This window comes from Pseudomyrmex gracilis, unplaced genomic scaffold (genome assembly GCF_002006095.1).
Source record: "Pseudomyrmex gracilis isolate BER0280 unplaced genomic scaffold, ASM200609v1 scaffold_43, whole genome shotgun sequence".
In the NCBI taxonomy this organism is placed as follows: Eukaryota; Metazoa; Arthropoda; class Insecta; order Hymenoptera; family Formicidae; genus Pseudomyrmex; species Pseudomyrmex gracilis.
The window spans coordinates 526908-544667 of NW_018020627.1; the positions used below are offsets into that span (position 1 = coordinate 526908).

At 45.2% G+C, this 17760-nt stretch overlaps 2 protein-coding genes across 10 annotated transcripts; one reads left to right on the top strand and one right to left on the bottom strand.

Moving 5' to 3' along the window:
• Positions 1 to 1489: 1489 nt before the first annotated feature.
• On the bottom strand, positions 1490 to 8360 carry LOC109853113 (72 kDa inositol polyphosphate 5-phosphatase). Of its 5 annotated transcripts, none has more exons than XM_020424898.1 (7): positions 7857 to 8360; positions 6488 to 7166; positions 4912 to 5133; positions 3641 to 3953; positions 2980 to 3539; positions 2439 to 2907; positions 1490 to 2304 (listed from the first exon to the last, which is right to left on the bottom strand). In XM_020424898.1, the coding sequence occupies exons 2-7, from the start codon at positions 6954 to 6956 to the stop codon at positions 2190 to 2192; spliced, it is 2148 nt and encodes a 715-aa protein (XP_020280487.1). In that variant the 5' UTR covers positions 6957 to 7166; positions 7857 to 8360; the 3' UTR covers positions 1490 to 2189. The 5 variants fall into 5 exon arrangements, with proteins under 5 accessions (XP_020280487.1, XP_020280486.1, XP_020280485.1 ...); XM_020424897.1 differs by having other exon boundaries at positions 7290 to 8360; XM_020424896.1 differs by having other exon boundaries at positions 7244 to 8360.
• On the top strand, positions 6114 to 17747 carry LOC109853110 (serine-rich adhesin for platelets). Of its 5 annotated transcripts, none has more exons than XM_020424885.1 (8): positions 6114 to 6247; positions 9300 to 9367; positions 12582 to 12749; positions 12949 to 14148; positions 14236 to 16407; positions 16494 to 16675; positions 16964 to 17285; positions 17378 to 17747. In XM_020424885.1, exons 1-8 carry the CDS (start codon positions 6213 to 6215, stop codon positions 17578 to 17580), a joined length of 4350 nt encoding a protein of 1449 aa, XP_020280474.1. In that variant the 5' UTR covers positions 6114 to 6212; the 3' UTR covers positions 17581 to 17747. The 5 variants fall into 5 exon arrangements, with proteins under 5 accessions (XP_020280474.1, XP_020280475.1, XP_020280476.1 ...); XM_020424886.1 differs by lacking the exon at positions 6114 to 6247 and adding an exon at positions 8477 to 9113; XM_020424887.1 differs by lacking the exons at positions 6114 to 6247; positions 9300 to 9367 and adding an exon at positions 10306 to 10419 and having other exon boundaries at positions 12582 to 12712.
• The last annotated feature ends 13 nt before the right edge of the window (positions 17748 to 17760 follow it).

A 17760-nucleotide genomic window follows, 5' to 3' on the forward strand; every position in this document is an offset into this window, starting at 1 on the left:
ACAAATATAAATGTAAAGTATTGTGTCAAGTATTTGACTTTACTAGTTTGTCAATAAGTGACTCACAACGAATAAGTTGTTTTAACTTACAATTTAGAGTGGACCTCCTGGGACATGCAAAAAATGTTAAAATTAACATTTTTTTTTTTACTGTGTATATATCGCATCTTCCAATATTTAATGGAATAATAGAATACACGTATACACTAATAGTTTAAGTAGTAAAACTTGAATCACATATTTCTTAAAATACTTTTCAATATTTCGCTTATCGTCTAACATGTGATACACACACATTATATATTTGTCTTTTTTTCTAGTTTTTTTTTGTTTTATTTTAATACTTTACGTTGTAGTAATTTAAGCACTTTCTCTCTTTTCTATTAAACATTTATAATTCTGCAATATACTCAGTGAAACTCTTTAAGCGTATCAGACGCCACACTCCAAATACTGTTGTGGAGCTTAAGTTTTCTCACTTTGCAACATATTGTGTTTAATTTTTTTTTTTTTTTTTGTATTAGTAGTCTATATATATTGTTTTTTTATCGAGCAATAAGTTTACTGCTTCTCTTTTCTTTCTTAAATCATTATGGTGTATATATATATACATTATATTTATATTTTTAATGCTATAATATATTTTTTTCTTTAAACACATCCTGTGTTATGTTTGCTATCTTTTTAAGAAGACATTAAAACCACTAGAGGAAATGAACGAAAAAAGACTCAATTCGCTTTACGACTCGAATTAAATTGAAATATATTGTCTGTAAAAACTCTATCGTCAATTGTTTCAACGATAATGTAATTTGTATAAGTAAAAATATAAATTAAAGGTAAATTTTTGACAAATGACTATGTACACAGAATATATCACATTTCACACATGTAGGCAACTATATCTTTTCGATTAGTTTGTTGTTGCGGTTTTGACAAAGCAAATATATATATATATTAGATATCTAATGTACTGGAACAAATAGAAATCTCTCTCATTTGTGCACGGTTATTGTGCAACAGTATTGGGTTTACGGGGTTTTGTTAATTAGCCGTACATATAATAATCTTCTGTTAATATTGTTTCTAGCAGTGTAGCAGAGAAGTAGAACATATTATTTTCAAGGCGTTATCGCTCCTCGAGAAGTAGACTAGTAGTAAGGTAAGAGATAACGAAATACTATTTAGTAACTACTTGCTGACGTAATTACAAATTGTGTCACTAAGAAAAATACTAAGTAATATTAAGAAAAGATATTCCATGCTTTTGTAAATCTCTTTTTTCAATAATATATACTGGGTGATCTCAATAAATAAAATATAAATAATTCAAATCAACAAAAATCTATCTATCCTAAATCTTAGCGACTAGTGTAATGTATTGGCCCAGCAATATTTGGTCTCTACAATTTTTTACATCCAAGTTCAAAGTAAAATAGAAATTAAGTATCTTTAAAAAAAAATACAGAAAACAATTCTTCAATTTTTAACAAAAAATTGTCTAATTTATATAATAACTATAAATTAACATACTATATCTTGTGATATATATATTCACATAATTGTGTAACAACAAGAACTTTTTGTGTTATCTCTTTTTCCTAATGTACATTATCTATTTGTCTTGAATAAATTTTAAATAAAGTATTAGTTATGTGTTGCGTATATTTAAATATTGTAGATAACACAATGTGTCTAAAGAAAATGTCTCAAATATTACAAAGAACGTAATTTTGTAATCTTTTGGCAACATGAAAAGTGCATAGAAATATTTTCTTCGATTCATAATGTGGCACAGGTTGAGAAAGAGAGAGAGAGAAAGAAACAAAACAACATGATAAAGTTATAAACTAGTCATTCTCGTTATCTAAATCACTAAACAAGCGATTTAATTCTATTGTTGACTAGAGACCTTCAACGGTATTTTTCTGTTTTTAGTAATAGTAAAACTATCGTACAAATCTCGCTAGAAAAATGTTTCCCATCACCGCTATAAAAAATGGACAGACTTGGCGAAATACGTAAATACGTACAAAAGAAATTCTGTGGCATCCGCCGTGAGAGAACATGTACAGCAGGAACGATGCGAAATAATCGTTCTCTCGTATTATTAAAAAACAGCGAATACATCTTTTTATCGAGATACATACATTACTGACCGTATTAACGCGTGTCTCGCGAACGTTTCTCTACTGAAGCGAGCAAACTTTTGAAGTTCCGAGAGAGTCGTCCATTGCGGCCGCGCGTCTTCTGATACCCTCCAGGTACACCTCGCGATTGAAAAGTCCAGCGCCAAGCGGAATTCTAAAAATAAAATAACAGCGCGTGTCATAGATTGTTACCGCTATACGTTAACGGCGCGCATATATGTATGTGTAGGTTAGTGCGAGCTATACAGGCTTTGCCGCTCGAAACGTCGATAAGTGATAGACACGTACGTGTCGATACCCGGTCTCAGCGTGGTTTTAAAAACACCCCAGACCGGCTTGTGATCCGAGGTGCAGATACTAGGAACGGAATCGTACACCAGGCATTCAATGGCCCCGTCCCTGGACGAGTTGGCGTTCTCGTGACTGAAACGTCTGATGTAGCCTCTGGTGTGACCCTTTCCCTTAAAGAGTATTCTGTCGGTATACGCCGGAGTACGTTGCTTGCTGCTAGAGTCGAAGTTCTGCGTGCCCGGATCGTACTTGTACGTGGGCGGAAAGACGATCGGAGCCTCCTCGAAACCGCGCAGCACCGCGCCCTCGTTCAAGGTAGTTCTCAGCTGATCCGTGTGCAGGTTTATAGGCGACTCTTGCGGGAAACATGTATTCGTTATCCACTGAATGACTTCCTCTCTCGGTTGTGCCAAACGGAAGTTGAGGTCACCACACCAAAATACGCAATCAAAGTTTTGCGTAACGTCTGAAAAAAAAAAACACATTTGTGTTACGCAAGAATTTAATCGCAAATGTCGAGAAATTTGGCGTACAATACCTTTGCTCTTGTGCCTAGTGGGCAATTCCTTGGGAAGATCGAGATTTCGAACGATCCTCTTGATGTCGTTGACGCGCTCCTTCACCTTATCTTGATGTGCGGTCAAATGAGCGGTGACGAAGAGGAAGCTCGTTCCAAATATCATGAGAGCTATCGCGACCGCGCCCTTCGTTCTGAACGCCGTGCCGGTTCTCGTCGAGAAACTGTCCTCCTCCGGGACGGAGCAAAACCAGATGAGATCGCGTCGAAGGAATATGGCGAGATGAAGCGTGCCGAGATTACTGCTGGTGAGAAGCACGTGCGAAGGACCGAGAGTCTCCTGCAAAGCCGCTTCCCACTCGTTTCTCTCGGAACACGACTCTTGCGTGCCTATCGCCAGCAGATCGGGAACGGTCTCGATGTCGGACGGCAGCATGAAGTCGTTCAATTCTTTCGGCGGTGTCTGACCGTTCATGTTCCAAGTGCCAATGAAGATCTTCAACTCCCGATTCGGCAGCACCTTCTCGAGCTCCACCGGTCCGAGCAAGGAATTGGCGGCGATTCTTCCGTGAAGAAAATTCCTGAAACGTCGAATTTTATTTAAAAAAAAAAATAAATAAATAAAAACAGTAATATCATCTTTAAAATAATAATTTTTCTAAAAGAACACACATATACGTACCTCTCACGTGCTTTTTGAGTAGGTATCAAGTTAAGTACTTGCGCGGCAAGTAGGGATTGTTTCGCCAAACTGTCCATAGACGCTCCCGTCGTGTGACAGAAGTAACGATCTTTCTTTTTGGACAAAGCATCGTGCGACGTTGAGCGTGGCTTGTGCTGTATTGGCGCGCTTTTAATCGAATCCGGACTAGAATGTCTCATGGAGTTTGTGGGTGAGTTCACAATCAAATTATCGGCGGATCGTCTATGGAGCAATCTGCGACGCAATTGTTCGGAAATGCTCGGCGACAGTGATCCGGAAGAGGAATTTTCTCCTGAAACAGTTCAAACCTGTGCGTTACACACGGGTTTCTGTTTTTTTCCGATAGACAAATTGTGTGCATCATAAGTTGCGCAAAAAAAAGAAAAAAAAACCATTCACATTATCTCAAAAGCAAAGAACACGTATATATGTATATATATATATATATATGAGACATACATATATATATGTATATATACTGATCGAACAAATGTACTTCGTGCCTAGAAATCAGATTCATAACGGCATTACGGCATTCTGCTGTAATGAAACCAAATTGCTCAAATTGCCGCCTATTGCAGTTCTTGGCACTAGCGTGCAGATTCGTAACATTTAATTAGTTGCTCAGCTCGGGAAGGAGAGAGAGAGAAACGGATACTTAAAGATCTCCGCGAAATAATTCACGTATTTTAATCGACACACATCAAGGCTATTTAAATTTGATTCAACTTCGTGAGCACTGAGCTGCGCGCGGTGAATTCCAAGCAAAATTGCTCTAGTTCACGTAAGTGTATATTATTAAAAAACAAAAACTGTTTAACACACAGAGTTTTAGTACGTGGAAAAAGTCACTCGATTAAACACGTTACACACAGAGTGTCTTTAGATTTACTCGGAAAAACGAGCCAACAACAATCGCGTAGTCCGCCCGCAAACATCTCGGCACTGTACATCCCAGTTTTTAATCTCTAATCTAATCTAGATATTAAAAAAAAAAAAGTAGCTATTTGTACATTTTCTCGATACGACTAACATATATACACAGGGAGAACACCGTAAAAAGTAAGCTATTTTACAATGCCGATACTCTGGAACAGAAGAATCCACGGTGTGTTCCCCCTCGCGTAAAAACAAAATGCGAAAAAACAAAATGCGAAAACATAATAAGAATCAAAACATTTGAAGCAGAGCATATATATGTATATATATATATATATAGAGAAAGTTCGTGTGAATCTCGTTTTTTGTACCTTTGTTCCCCGGCTTTTCAGAATCGGTATACTGAACCATACTGTAAACCTCAGTGGGATTGTAACTCTGCCGTTCCATTTCCAGGAAGAAATAAGTGATATACTTTCCCTTCGTAAAATACTCATCCTTTAAGTATTTCTGCGCTTTCTCAGACTCGATCAGACGTTTGCTCTCGTCTTCCTCTTCGATTGAAGATGAGTCGAACGAGTCTTCCGTCGAGTCTGCAGAGAAGTCACTATCTTCACTACTCTCTTGGGAAATCGCTTTCGTTTCTTTTATTATAAGTTTTCTCGTGTCTCTCAACGCGGCGTTATTAGAAACAACGGTCGTGGATCGCGATGATAACGCGCTTTTGAAATCGGAATTCGAACCTTTCGCGTCGTCATTGTCGCGCGGTTGCGATTTTTTATCTCCCGAATTCGAGGCAACGTCTGTGATCTGTCGCATGAAGGCGATTTTTGTACTCATGTGTCTGTCCGATCCTAACGCGGAACTCCCCTCGCTTTTGTCCCTCAGACACTGTTCTACCTTCTCACGATATTCCGCAACGTTACGTTCGGAATTCTCGTTCTTTACGCCGGCTACGTGGTCGCTACTCCCCCGCACATCTGACAAATTCCCATCGTTACGTTCCATCGTCCCGACCAACGAACTAGTCTCCTCGAGAACAGAAGTTTCGCGTTTTCTCTCAACCGCTTTCGGAGTGAGTTTTCGTTCGGACGAATGAGACACACTTCCCGGTTTATCGGTCGACCTGTTAACCAACTCCTCCTGCCTACGATGGAGTTCCGTCTGTCCCGTTTCGCCAACCTTTCTCTTGAAAGCGCGTCGCAACGATTTGAGAAGGGAACTTTTTCTCTTCTTTTTCGTCTTCGGACTTGACATTTCGATTCGGATTTTGTTCGCTTTTTTGTTTGTTTTTTGTTCTTTTTTTTTTTTTTAATTCTCAACGATTCGGGAAAGGATTATACACACATGTGCGTCAGCGATAAGATTACAACTGGGCTCTAGATCCACGTCTGCAGTACAATCGCGGCTTTACATCGATACACACTGGAAGTATTATGGCTCTGTGTTGTACGTACCGCTTTAGAACGTAACCACACATGGAGGGGACACGCGCAAGGTCATCCGATCATCATTCAGACCGTATTACACAATACACATAAAAAGACATATGAAACAGAAGTGACGCTCGGTCGCGAGATTAGATGTGAGGTAATTAAAAACTTTCTACGGGGTGTGTGTTAGTTCGCGAGACAAAGATTTTACTCGACTAAAACTTTTTGTTTTTCTCATAATGCAAAAGACAGTCCTGCAACAGCCTGCCGTCTCGTAAGTACTTGTTTGTCACTCGGTTATCGTCGCTCAATCGGCGGCACAACTTGTTTTGCTTCTCAATTGGCGCGTCTTTCAATTATCGTTTTTGTTTTTTTTTTGTTTTTTGCAAGAAAAAAAAACATTTAGAAAGTATCGCAGACGCGCCAATGGAATATGGTGCCTTTGATGGTGTGTGCAAGAATTTTCTACGTTTGTGTCTTAAACGTCGTCAGTAAGACCTGGATTCGAGCTTACCTTCTATGTAAGTACTGGGACGCTCTTTCGCCAACGATATGTTATTCCTTTTGATTACAGTCTCTTGGGCCGCCTGACCGCTCGCGACATAAACATCATCTTCCTTCTCGACCACCGCGTCGGTCTGACAATCCCCGTTGACGGACGCTACCTCGGATTTAACCGAGGCGCGGCTCAACGTCGTCGGGGAGAATCTACTGACGGTCAAGCTCTGGGTCGGCGTCCTGCGTTCGGTCATGGCGCAGCACAGGGACAATTTCGTGCTGGTTTGCGACTCGTGCTGTGAGTTCTCCAACTTGGAGTTTCTGTTCGGCTGGGCGCCGTCCTTGTACGACGGTTCCAGACAGCCGACTTTGGTCTTCTTGTGGTTCCTCAGCATGTGGCAGAGACACTTCTTTTGCTTCGATTTCTTCTGCTTAGATTTCGAGGGGTCTACCTTGGATATCTCGCCACCCTCGCTCTGCTCCATAATACACTCACAGCTGACGCATTGAGATCAGTGGCGGACTCTTTCTTTTTTTCTTTGTCTCTTTCTCTCTCTCTCTCTGTTGCTTGCATATGGGATTACTGATTATTATCAATTACAACTTACTGGCTTCGAGTCAGTGGTGTACATCAAAATGGGTCATAGAAAAATTTTTCGGAACTATCTCGTCGTTTGGATCATCGAGAAAAACACCTTGAATGAATAAAAATAATTATGCTCTATCTCGTCGCAATTGTATAAAGTTGAAGTACGTCTACGAGGTGTCTCACGTGTCTCTTCGACGTCGATATTTAAAAATGTCATTTCTCTACCTACGTGTTTTGTTTGCACACACCGTGATTACTATCTAAATTCTGCGGAATTACATACGCACATACAGTCGCAAAATTTAATCTGCTGCAATGTATCTTTAACTACAAATACTACAAATTTTTACGCTTTGGTGTCAGGTTCCATTCTCGATATGTCGTTTAAACTCAAAATAAATGTCGCTAAATCGCGTTCAAAACACCCCGAACAATTATCCGTTTGGAATACTGGACTGTGAAAGTCGAATATTTTGGGCTGCTGCGAAATTAAGATCGACGCGTCCATCCGACGTGTCGCACGTTCTGTCGGAGCAATCCCCGTTCCGTTTCCATGGCAGACGCGCAAACGAATCTACTCGACCAAGTTCGTGACATAGTTACCGCGTCTCTCATTCAACATTTCGGCCCGACCGATCGAAAACAAGAATCATTCGTCGTCGCGTGCCAAGCATTCTCTCCGACAACACGCAATCGGAACAAAGGGAAGGCACCCTTACTCGATACTCGTGTTACTTTACTCGAGGGGGTCTCGGCTCGTCGCGATCGCGGACTCGCCTCGACACGTCATACGCACCCTCGAGATCGGACCGACAACAAACCGCTTCTTATTCGATCGAACGAGCCCACGGAACCAACACCCGTACTTCAGCCTCCATTCCCGCAACGACGGCGACGGTGGCGGCGGCGGCGACGATGCGCATCGAACACATCACGCGCGAGTTGCGCTGGTTATTCGTTACATTTTTGTTTTGTTTATTTTTTATCGTATCAATTTCTCGTCGCGCACATCGCGCGACCCGCATCACCCGCATACGCCGTGCATGCACGCGATTCGCGCAGCCGTCACGCTTCGTAGCAGACGACAACAGCAGAGATTCCGAGAGGCCGAGTTTCCCTGTTCGATCGACGGAAAATCCTCTCGCGATAGAAGGGGTTTTGCGTTTTTTCCCGAACAACGAGATGACGACGAGAGGAACAATGTGCGCGCGAAGCGCGTGCTCGGGAAATGACGCGCGCGACAATCGAGCGAGAAATGAGATCACCAGTTCCGTCGAGCAACTGTCAAACCTAGCAGACGACAGAGACGAGCGCCATGTTGCGCGACACCATGGCGCCGTCGCGACGCGCGTCCAGAGTGGCGAGCGTCGCAGAGTCGCGTTTTTAAGTCGCCATATTGAATTGGACCGATACAGCTTGAGGATTTTACACCAATGATCGATCTCTGAATCATCGATTAGAAAATTGTGCGCTAATTAATGACAACTTTCTGCTTTTGCTGAGGATGTAATCCTCATTGTTGAATGATGTGTATTTTTGTTGTTGAAAATCAGACCCAGATGAGAAATATATACGGGTGAAAAGGGTTGTTCAGGGATGTTTCGCCGTCTCCGATTAACTTAATTCTTAAACCACGCACATATCTCCCCCAAAAACTAAATACACCGAGCGTATTGAAATATGACGGGGTAGTTGAATACCCCATCATATTTCACTACGTGTCAAGATACATGCGTGTAAAACCTTAATTGATCGATTGTTGTCTGTAGTTTTTTAACTTTGTTTGGGAAATAATCTAGCAGTTTATCTGCCCAAACTTTTGTCTGTTTCTCGATCGCTCAACGAAAAGAGAAAAATCAGTTTTTAAGAAACTCGACAAATGTGAAAGTCACGGGGATAGATTCTCACCCCATGTGTGTAATTTGATCGACCGATTGCTTCGATTGTCAATGGGTTTTGACCAATCACGCGGTTGACGCGAAACCGATCCCAAAAACGCTCTCAAAGCCGAAACGAGATAAGCGCATTGATTTTCACATTGACAATTTTAAAGGTAAGTACATTGTTTTTTATTCGTAATTACCGCTCGCGGGGCGGAAACATGGCGGGTCGCTCGGCGCCCGCACGCCCTCGACCCTGTCTCGTGCCACACCAATACGCATTACTACGCACACTTTCTCGGTCGGTGGCGGGCTGCGTCACAATAATGTTTTGTTTACGTCGGGTGCACGGGGACTAGGCGACACACTAGGATGCTCGACGAAAATGCGAATGAAGAAGCGACCCAGCATCAAGGCAGATACAAAGGTAAAGAGAAAACCTCCCGAGTTCCTGTCAGATCGCACGTGTCCAATCGCGTAGCACCGTTCGGCGTAGGCGTTCCCGCGAATTTCCCACCGTAAGACCGAGACAAGCTCGTCGCGTGAAGACCGGGACGGAGAGCGATCGCTCGAATTGTGTCGAACCGCGTTATACGGGACGTGTTCGCGACGTTGACGCGCGTAAATTGACACGTAGCACATCGTGGTGGAATCGACGTCAATACGAAAATTATCGTAAAAGACGGCGGACATCGCGTTCGTTTCGCGTCTCGGCAGAACATTCGAGAAAAGACGGGGCGACACCAACAGTTGTGTCGCACACACGTGCGCGTCCATGTTCCCGTTTTGCGCTCCTTTTCCCGCGTTACATCTCCTCTTCTCTGCATGTGAGTCGTGTATTTCCGAGCAGCAATTTCGAAATAGCACCGAGATCGCCGAGGGAGCGACCTTCGACGTCGCGCTCGATTAGGTATCGACGGACCGCGAGAACCCGCTGCAATTTTGTTGCGGTTTAGTGAATATTAAAGAGAAAGCTCCGAAATGGAACGGAGTCGCGCGGCGACTCGTATTTTCTCGCCCTCGCCGTTGGGAAATACGAGAGGAACGTTTTAAAATTTTAAAATTAAGGAGAGGAACCCTCTTGCGCGAAAGAAAAAAACCAAATTCAGAAACAAGGCAGAAATTTCCGAGTGCAATTTGAGGGAGAGAGAGAGAGAGAGGTTTTTTTTTGTGCGAAAAAAAAAAAATAATTTTACACGGAGCACAAGAACGACGAAGATAATCCGCGATCGGGAAAATCTTCCCGAGCGCTCGCTCCCCCCGCTCACGTTGCACCACGTCGCGTCGTCGGCTCCGCCGAAAAACGGAGAAGCGATTCGCGCCGCCACCGCTAGATGTCGATCCGACACGCGGCGAGTTCGCGATGTAGACGGCCACCATTGTTGAGACTCTGCTTTTGGTTGGTGCCCCCCGAGGATTTTTGGGTCGTAAATCGTAAAATTTCGACCGTACCCACGGTGGAAGGGCCACCTCGTTGCGGTAGGTGCGCGCGGGATTCGCCGCTTTTTTGCGATCGCGTGTGTGCGGGCGCGGTGTCCGACAAGGTTCGGCCGAGCAAAGACGACAATCGCGTATACACATATACACACACGCGCGCATCTCTCTCTCTCTCTCTCTCTCTCTGTGGTCGTCGCCGTCGTCGATGCCACCTAAACAGCGAGGCACGTCGCTGCCGATCGAGAAGACTCAAGTGAAATCGCGCGTGTGCACGCGTTTCGTTCTCACGCGGGGCGAGTCGCGCGTCTTCGCGTCGTCGTCGTCGTCGTCGTCATCGTCGTCGTCTTTGCGACGAGTCGTTGCCGCTCCTATTTTGCCGTCGCTGAAAAGAGAGGTGCGCGATCGCATGCACCATCGTGTGCACCGTGCGTGTGCCGTACCGGATCCGCGCAACGACGTGTCGATACGAGCGTGCGTGTCCCCGTGTGTGTCGTGCGTGCGTGCTGTTCGTCCACCCGCTGCTGTCGCCACCGCTGCTGCCGCCGGTGGCAACGCGACGCTGTGAGTGCGTGCGTGAGTGCGTGAGTGCATGCGTGCGTGCGTGCGTGCGTGCGTGCATGTATGTATTACATTACATTCATCCATCCCGTTCATTCTTGCGTATCCCGTGCGTAATACGCGCGTGCATAAACGATTGATAGGACTCCTCTGTTAAAAATATCGTCAAGTGCGTGCGTGCGTGCGTGCGTGTGTGTGTATATGTACGTTTGTCTATGTGCGTGCGCGCGCGCTACCGATTATCACAGGGCGCCGGGGAAAATGTTTGTGCGGTGCTTCTTATGAGATCGCCGGCGATGACACGCGGCTCCTCCGGAAACATCCGTCTCGCGCGGATGGCGCGTATTCGTCTCCTCCCTCCGTTTCTCCGGAATTAAACGTTTCTTTTTCATCTCCGTTTTTTCTCACGCTTCGCGACCGTGCCCTCGCCCTTTTTTCCCTTGTCCAACGGGAGCCACGTTCACGTCTCGCTCACGCGTGCACGTAGTGCATAAGGCGTTCACGCAACGACGCACCGTCGATGTGTTTGCGCGCGCGTGTATGTGTGTGTGTGTGTGTGTGTGTGTGTGTATGTGTTATACCGCGCGTTGTATGTGCGTTTGCACGTACGTGGTGTAAGTACAGTACGCGCGGGATAAAACGTGCTCGCCGCCGTGCTTTACCTTTCGCGTGTGTACGTGTGCGCCGTGAACTGCCGTCTCTTTCTCTCTCTCTCTCTCATATCTCTATTTCTCTCTCTGTTTTATTATTTGTCTCTTACTCCGATTTGGTATGTGTGTGTGTACGCACAGTGCGTATATCAGAGAATTCGCACGGTTCATGCCACGAGTTTCGGAAAGACGCCGATTTCTGGGCGCGATTGCGAAGCCCGAGCGAAGATGTTGCGAAGCGAGCGTTGTCTCTCGTGAATAACGACATAGCAAATTGACCGATTGTCCGTTCGCAACATCGCGGCAAACCGTTAGACACGTTTCTCCCTCGAAAGGATGCCGATTCGTCGTGAAGTCACCTCTCTCGAACTCTCTCAAGTCCGGTCGTTTGCGGAGTTTTTCTAAGTTTTTTCTTTGTTTTTTATATATCCCACGTTATTCCCTAGCTCGTGTTGACAACATTTCCCGTGAGGATTTTCGTATTTACCTTCTGACAAACGCCAACGAATCTCCGACGTGATAAAAAAGAAAAAAAGTTTCGCGCGAACGTTCGTCATGGGGTCTGTGGTTAAAGTTTCGCAAAAATGGACGTGTCGCGAGAAGTGTGTTACCTTTTCGTGACAGAGTCGAGAGTGTGTATGTATGTGTGTGTGCACGTCGACGAATCGTACACAGCGAACGATAGCTGTTTTTCACACAGTCAGCAGTGTCAATGGGTCGTATGAATAAATGCTTCTTGGTTGAGAGAAAAAAATCCGATACAGAAGAGAGATAACACCTGTGCCTCGAAACAAGTGCGTGTATTTTTATATTAAATGAAAACTTCTATCTCTCAGTTATTTTTTGACGACTAACGGCGCGCAAATAATTGCTGCATCTTATTCGTACGAATCGACATTGCCAGTGTTGACTTCGCCAGAGTGGTAAAACTTTGTGTGTGCGAGTGTTGCAAATGCCTGATCGAGTCACTAAGAGATGCTTCTGTTGCAATTACAGAATCTCTGCACGCATCTAAACACACGCCGCAGGAAGAAAAGTTTGACAAGTTTCCTGACATAGGAGGATATTATTTCTATTCGCACGATATAAATGAACTGGACAAAAGTAGTTTGGGTCTTCAGTATGGTGTGAGTTGCCATCACTCTTCTAACGTTCCCAGCAATGGTAAAATACAATCATTATGTTGTCATGTAGTTGTTTTTGTTATGTGTTTGCATTAAAACCGGAAAGAGTGATAGTTAAAATAGTGATGTTAATTCATTTCACATTGATTTGCCGTTAGTACGCAATGTGATACAATATCAGAGAGAACTTGAGAAGATAATGATTTAATAATAAATTGATTATTTTTGTGTGTTTCCAGGGCTGCACATATTTGATGTCGCGCCACAATGGGCGCTGCCAAACAGTTTCATGCAGTGGATTGATCTGCAAGCATTGGTAGCACACAACAATACCGTGCAAAATTTATATGACTTGCATCACAAAGAGACGTCTATCACGGAATCGAAGAATCCGAATAAACACACAAATTTGTCAGAAACGGCACGACACGACGATGAGAGGATAGTGCTGAATTCCGATGTGCTGATTCCACGTACAGTTGATGTGTCATTATTCGCGGAGACGAGGAAGGTGGTACAGAAGGATAGGCTGGATAATTGTCGGAAGGAATTTGTGACCGAACTCGGCTCAGTGAACAGCGATAACAAGGCCTGTCCCTTTGCAAGAGACAAAGTCCAAGATTTTTCTAACCTGCAAAAAATTCTTGGTCACGAGACGGATATCGCTTGCGCGTCGGAGGATTCGACTGACACGCGGAGTAGCATCGCAAGACCGATAGTCGCGTCGAGTGGTGTTGAATGCAACAAGGAAACTTGCGATCCCGATTGTAACAGCTCTGTGGCGAGTAACAATGAGCCGCTCAATTTGGTGGTAGACTCGAAGGAAAGCGCGCGACGTGACGATCGTACGAAAGATCGAGTCTGCGGTTCATATCAGTATACGTCGGTTGTCGATAAAGGGACACTTTCAGTGGACGGTGCCATTTTAAGACAAATAGATCATTCCCCTAACGTACAGAGTTACAACGCAAAGTACAAGAATATAGATTACGGTTTGTTGAAACTTTCCGACTTAGAGTTGTCATGTAATTCGGACAGGAGTAAAGAGTTGTTCAAGTCCATCAGTAAACTGAATGCCGATAGCGAGGTAAACGGGAAGACTGTGACGAACGGTGATTTCAAGCCAGAGAGAGTGCATATTTTGGATAATTACGTCACGCACATATTGCCGCCACATTCAAGTGACAGCAAACCGAAAGAGTCGTCCTGGACGCATTTACAGTCGAATGTTAAATGTAATAGCATCAAGAAGGAGTGCTGCACCGAGGAAGAAGCACACAAGTCGGAAAACACTGATCTGGTTGCTGCCTGCAACTCAGCATTAGGCAATTGGGCGTGTTTCGAAATGTCAGGGCAGTATCCGGGTCATAGCCGACCACCGGTTGGCACACCTCCACCGCAAACAGTCTGGAATCATCTCACCATGGCGCAGGGCCAAGGTAATTTCAGTTTTAAGTTACAGAAATCATTTAATCGACGCTTCGTTGTCTCCCTGTGATCTTAACAAACAATGACTGTGTTTTCAGCTCTCAATATTCATCCGACCGCGCTGCCCGGCGCCACGCTAAGCAGCGGATTCTACACGCATCCATCCATGGCGCGACCGTCCCATCTTCCATCACAACTTACTCCACAACTCGCGCACACGCAAGCACCGCCGACGTGGCACACGCCTACACTTCCCTCAAAGAGTGTCACGCAAGCAAACACGCCGGGCAACCCGTTGTTCAACTTACAACTGTTGGTGGATAATCGGCCGAGTCAGAATCAGTACAGAGGCTCGCCCGGCTCGCAGAGCACGCTGGATCTCTCGTCAACGTCGGACATCATTCCAGAGAATTACTCCCGAATATCTCAGGATATTCCCATCAGCTTGACCGCGAGGAACGTGGACAAGGGCAGTCGAAACGGGAACATAATCTCACCTCCGATTCCGCTAAATGGAGAGACCTCGTCCGACAGCGGAATCAGTTCGTCCGTACCGACGCCAAACTCCGTCAGCGAGCCGGTCTCGCTATCAACGAAGGAGGTTACCACTCCTAAGATAACAGTGAAAAACTTTGAGAGCAATCTGAAAGGAGTCGCGAATCTTCACGATAAGATTAAGGAAATAAATGTAGATAATTTTACACAGAAAGTGATAAATTTGCCGCCTAGTGTGACGATAGAGAGGGTGGTCGCAGATAAGAAAGAACCCGAAGCGAAAGTTAAGGACACGTTGAGTGTTATCGCGCAAGTGCCAAGGACCACCACCTTACCTGTTATAGTTAATCTAACATCTAAGGAGAAGGACGTCACGGATAGTCCTAAGAGAGAATCCTCGTCCGAGAGGGACAGGAAGCACGAGGAGACGAGCGTGAGGTCGCCCAAGAACCTGCCGAAGAGGGGCAAGAAGGGCGTCGATTCTCTGTTAGAGAAACTGGAAGGTGGGAATAAAAAGCTCGGGAGTGCCGAGAACATCGGTTCGGTGATCGTGATGCCGGTGGAGGAGAAGGACACGTCCAGTGTTAAAAGTATGTCGCCGGAGAGGCAGAAATCGAAGTCGCCGACTCGGGAGGACGAGGTCGTGTCACCGGCCTTCAGCAACGACGACTCGAACGACAATACCAAGCAGCGTAGGAAAAGAAAATTGGAGAAACCCGTGAGGTTGAGCAAAGATTCAAAAACGGAGGTCGAGGATATGGAACTGGAGCCTACGGAACCCTCGGAACCGCGGATCATCGACCGGGTATCGGAGGAGAGTACAGTTGGTACCGTGCCAACGACCGAGGAGCAAGTTGAGGCGGAGGAGAAGATCGCTGAACCAGCGGATGAGAGAATATCGGAAAAACCGACGACAGAGGAGAATTTGGAAGAACAATCAGAAGAAAATCAACCGATCAGGAGGCTAAGCAACAGCGAAGACACCACAGCCGGTAACTCGACGCCAAATCAAAGGGTACGGAGAAAATCAAACGACGACGCGTCGTCGTTCGAGTTTTCAAAGGTGACAAGCCCGAAGAACGCTAACGACACAAAGACGTCGACGACAACGTCAACGATCGCGGCACCACATTCCTTCGCGGAAGTGGAAACGGAATTGGAGAAAATGTTCGCCGGGATTGTGGAGGCGGACTCGAATGTAAAAAGCGAGGAATCGAAGACGGAACTCGCGAGCGCGGAGATTCAGGGCAATAACGTCGCGAAAATCAACAGTCTTGAGAATAATCTTTTGCTAGCGTCAAACGAATCGCAAAACAACACTCAGACCAATCCTATTGACGTTTCCTCTACGGTGGACGCAAAGGTACCGGGGAAGAAAGGCAAAAGGGGCAAGCAGAGCAGCAAAAGAAAAATCTCTAGATCGTCGGAAAATATTTTCGGCACGGGCGATTCTCCGCAGAAGGAGATAAAGAAGAGACGGACGTTGAAAGGCTCAAAGAAGCAAGATCAGACTTTGAAGAAGGCGAAGAAGAACACCAAAGTCGACGGTCTCAGAGAAATGACGTACGATTCTGGCTCGAACGCGAGTTCGATCCGATCGCGCGGTCCGGTAGTTCACGTGGAAGGGCCGCGGGACAGTCCGTTGAGCATTCAGGTGGTGAATGCGCCGCGGGAAGAGGAGGAGGAGAAAAGCAAAGAGAAGAGGAAGAGCATTGGCAACGGAAACACAAGCCGAAGTAAGAAGCTCAGTCATCAAAACGATTTGGATTATAAAGGTACGTACACGACAGTCATTTCCGCGTGTTTCGTTTTCTGAGCACAATTTGGTTTATTACCGGTTTTTTTTTCGATTGATCCGCAGGCAAGGTCAATAAAGCGGGTCTCTTCAGTTCCACGCTGTCGTCGCGATATGACGCACATACCACGGACTCAACCTGGGTTTGCGTCTTCTGCAAACAAGGACCCCATTCCGTTATACCCGGAGACCCGTCCAGACCGCATCCGTATCTAGACGGGCCGCACATTGCAGCCGGAACATATACAGTACGTAATTTTCCTCGAACTCGGCTTAAACGACTAACGCTTTGGCGTTGTACGAGCTTCGACGAACTGATACGCATTGAGTAGAGAAAGTATCTTTCGTATCTTCATGATAATTCATATTTTTTAAGATTTTATCTTTGTATCATTGTACTTTTCTCTCGAACGTTCTTATCTGATTGTGACTCTCGTATCATATCCGAACGATTTCATGATGTTACGAAAAACTGTTTGTGTGAAAAAGACGTTGAACAACGTTATATGTAACAATGTGGCGAATGTGTGCAACAGGTTCCGGCCGGTGTGCTGAGCGACTTATTCGGGCCGTACTTGATCGGCAAGGAACGATTAGAGGATGGCATTCTATCGGCTGACGAGCAAGAAATTATGACGGAACAGAAGAAGGGCGGCAAAAACAAGAGGAGCCTGAGACACGCCGGTCTGGCCGACCAGTTCTCCGCGAAGATGGGCAAGAAGAAGCGGAACTCCGTCGAAAGTAATACAAACGCCATGTTTGCGGGCATGACTCTGATTCATGGCGTAGAGGAGCAACGATGGGAAGTGTGGCTGCATGAGCAGTGCGCCGTGTGGGCGGCCGGAGTTTACATGGCGGGTGAGTTAAACGTTGCGATAAAAAAAAAAAAAAAAGAAAATTGATAAAGTCGGAATAATTTGACATTAAAAATCGGGTGATTGATTCGACAGGTGGTCGAGTGACGGGGTTGCAAGAAGCAGTGTGGGACGCCGCCAAGTCGATATGCAACTCCTGCGGCCTAACGGGCGCGAACATCGGCTGCGTGAAACGCGGCTGCAAGGCTGTTACGCATTATCCGTGCGCGCTGACGAAAGGTTGGCACCTCGACACAAATCAGTACATACCTAAGTGTAACCTTCATCGAGTTACGTGAAACTCCGGTGAGTTCTCCTGTGTGAAAGAGAGAGCGTAGGCTAATGTGAAAACATAGATCGTATTCACATTAAATATATCACATTGAGATCCGGCTTTAATTAGAGATGCACCGAATAATCGGCAATAATATATAAGAGACTAATAAGTATATATATATATATATGTATATATATATATA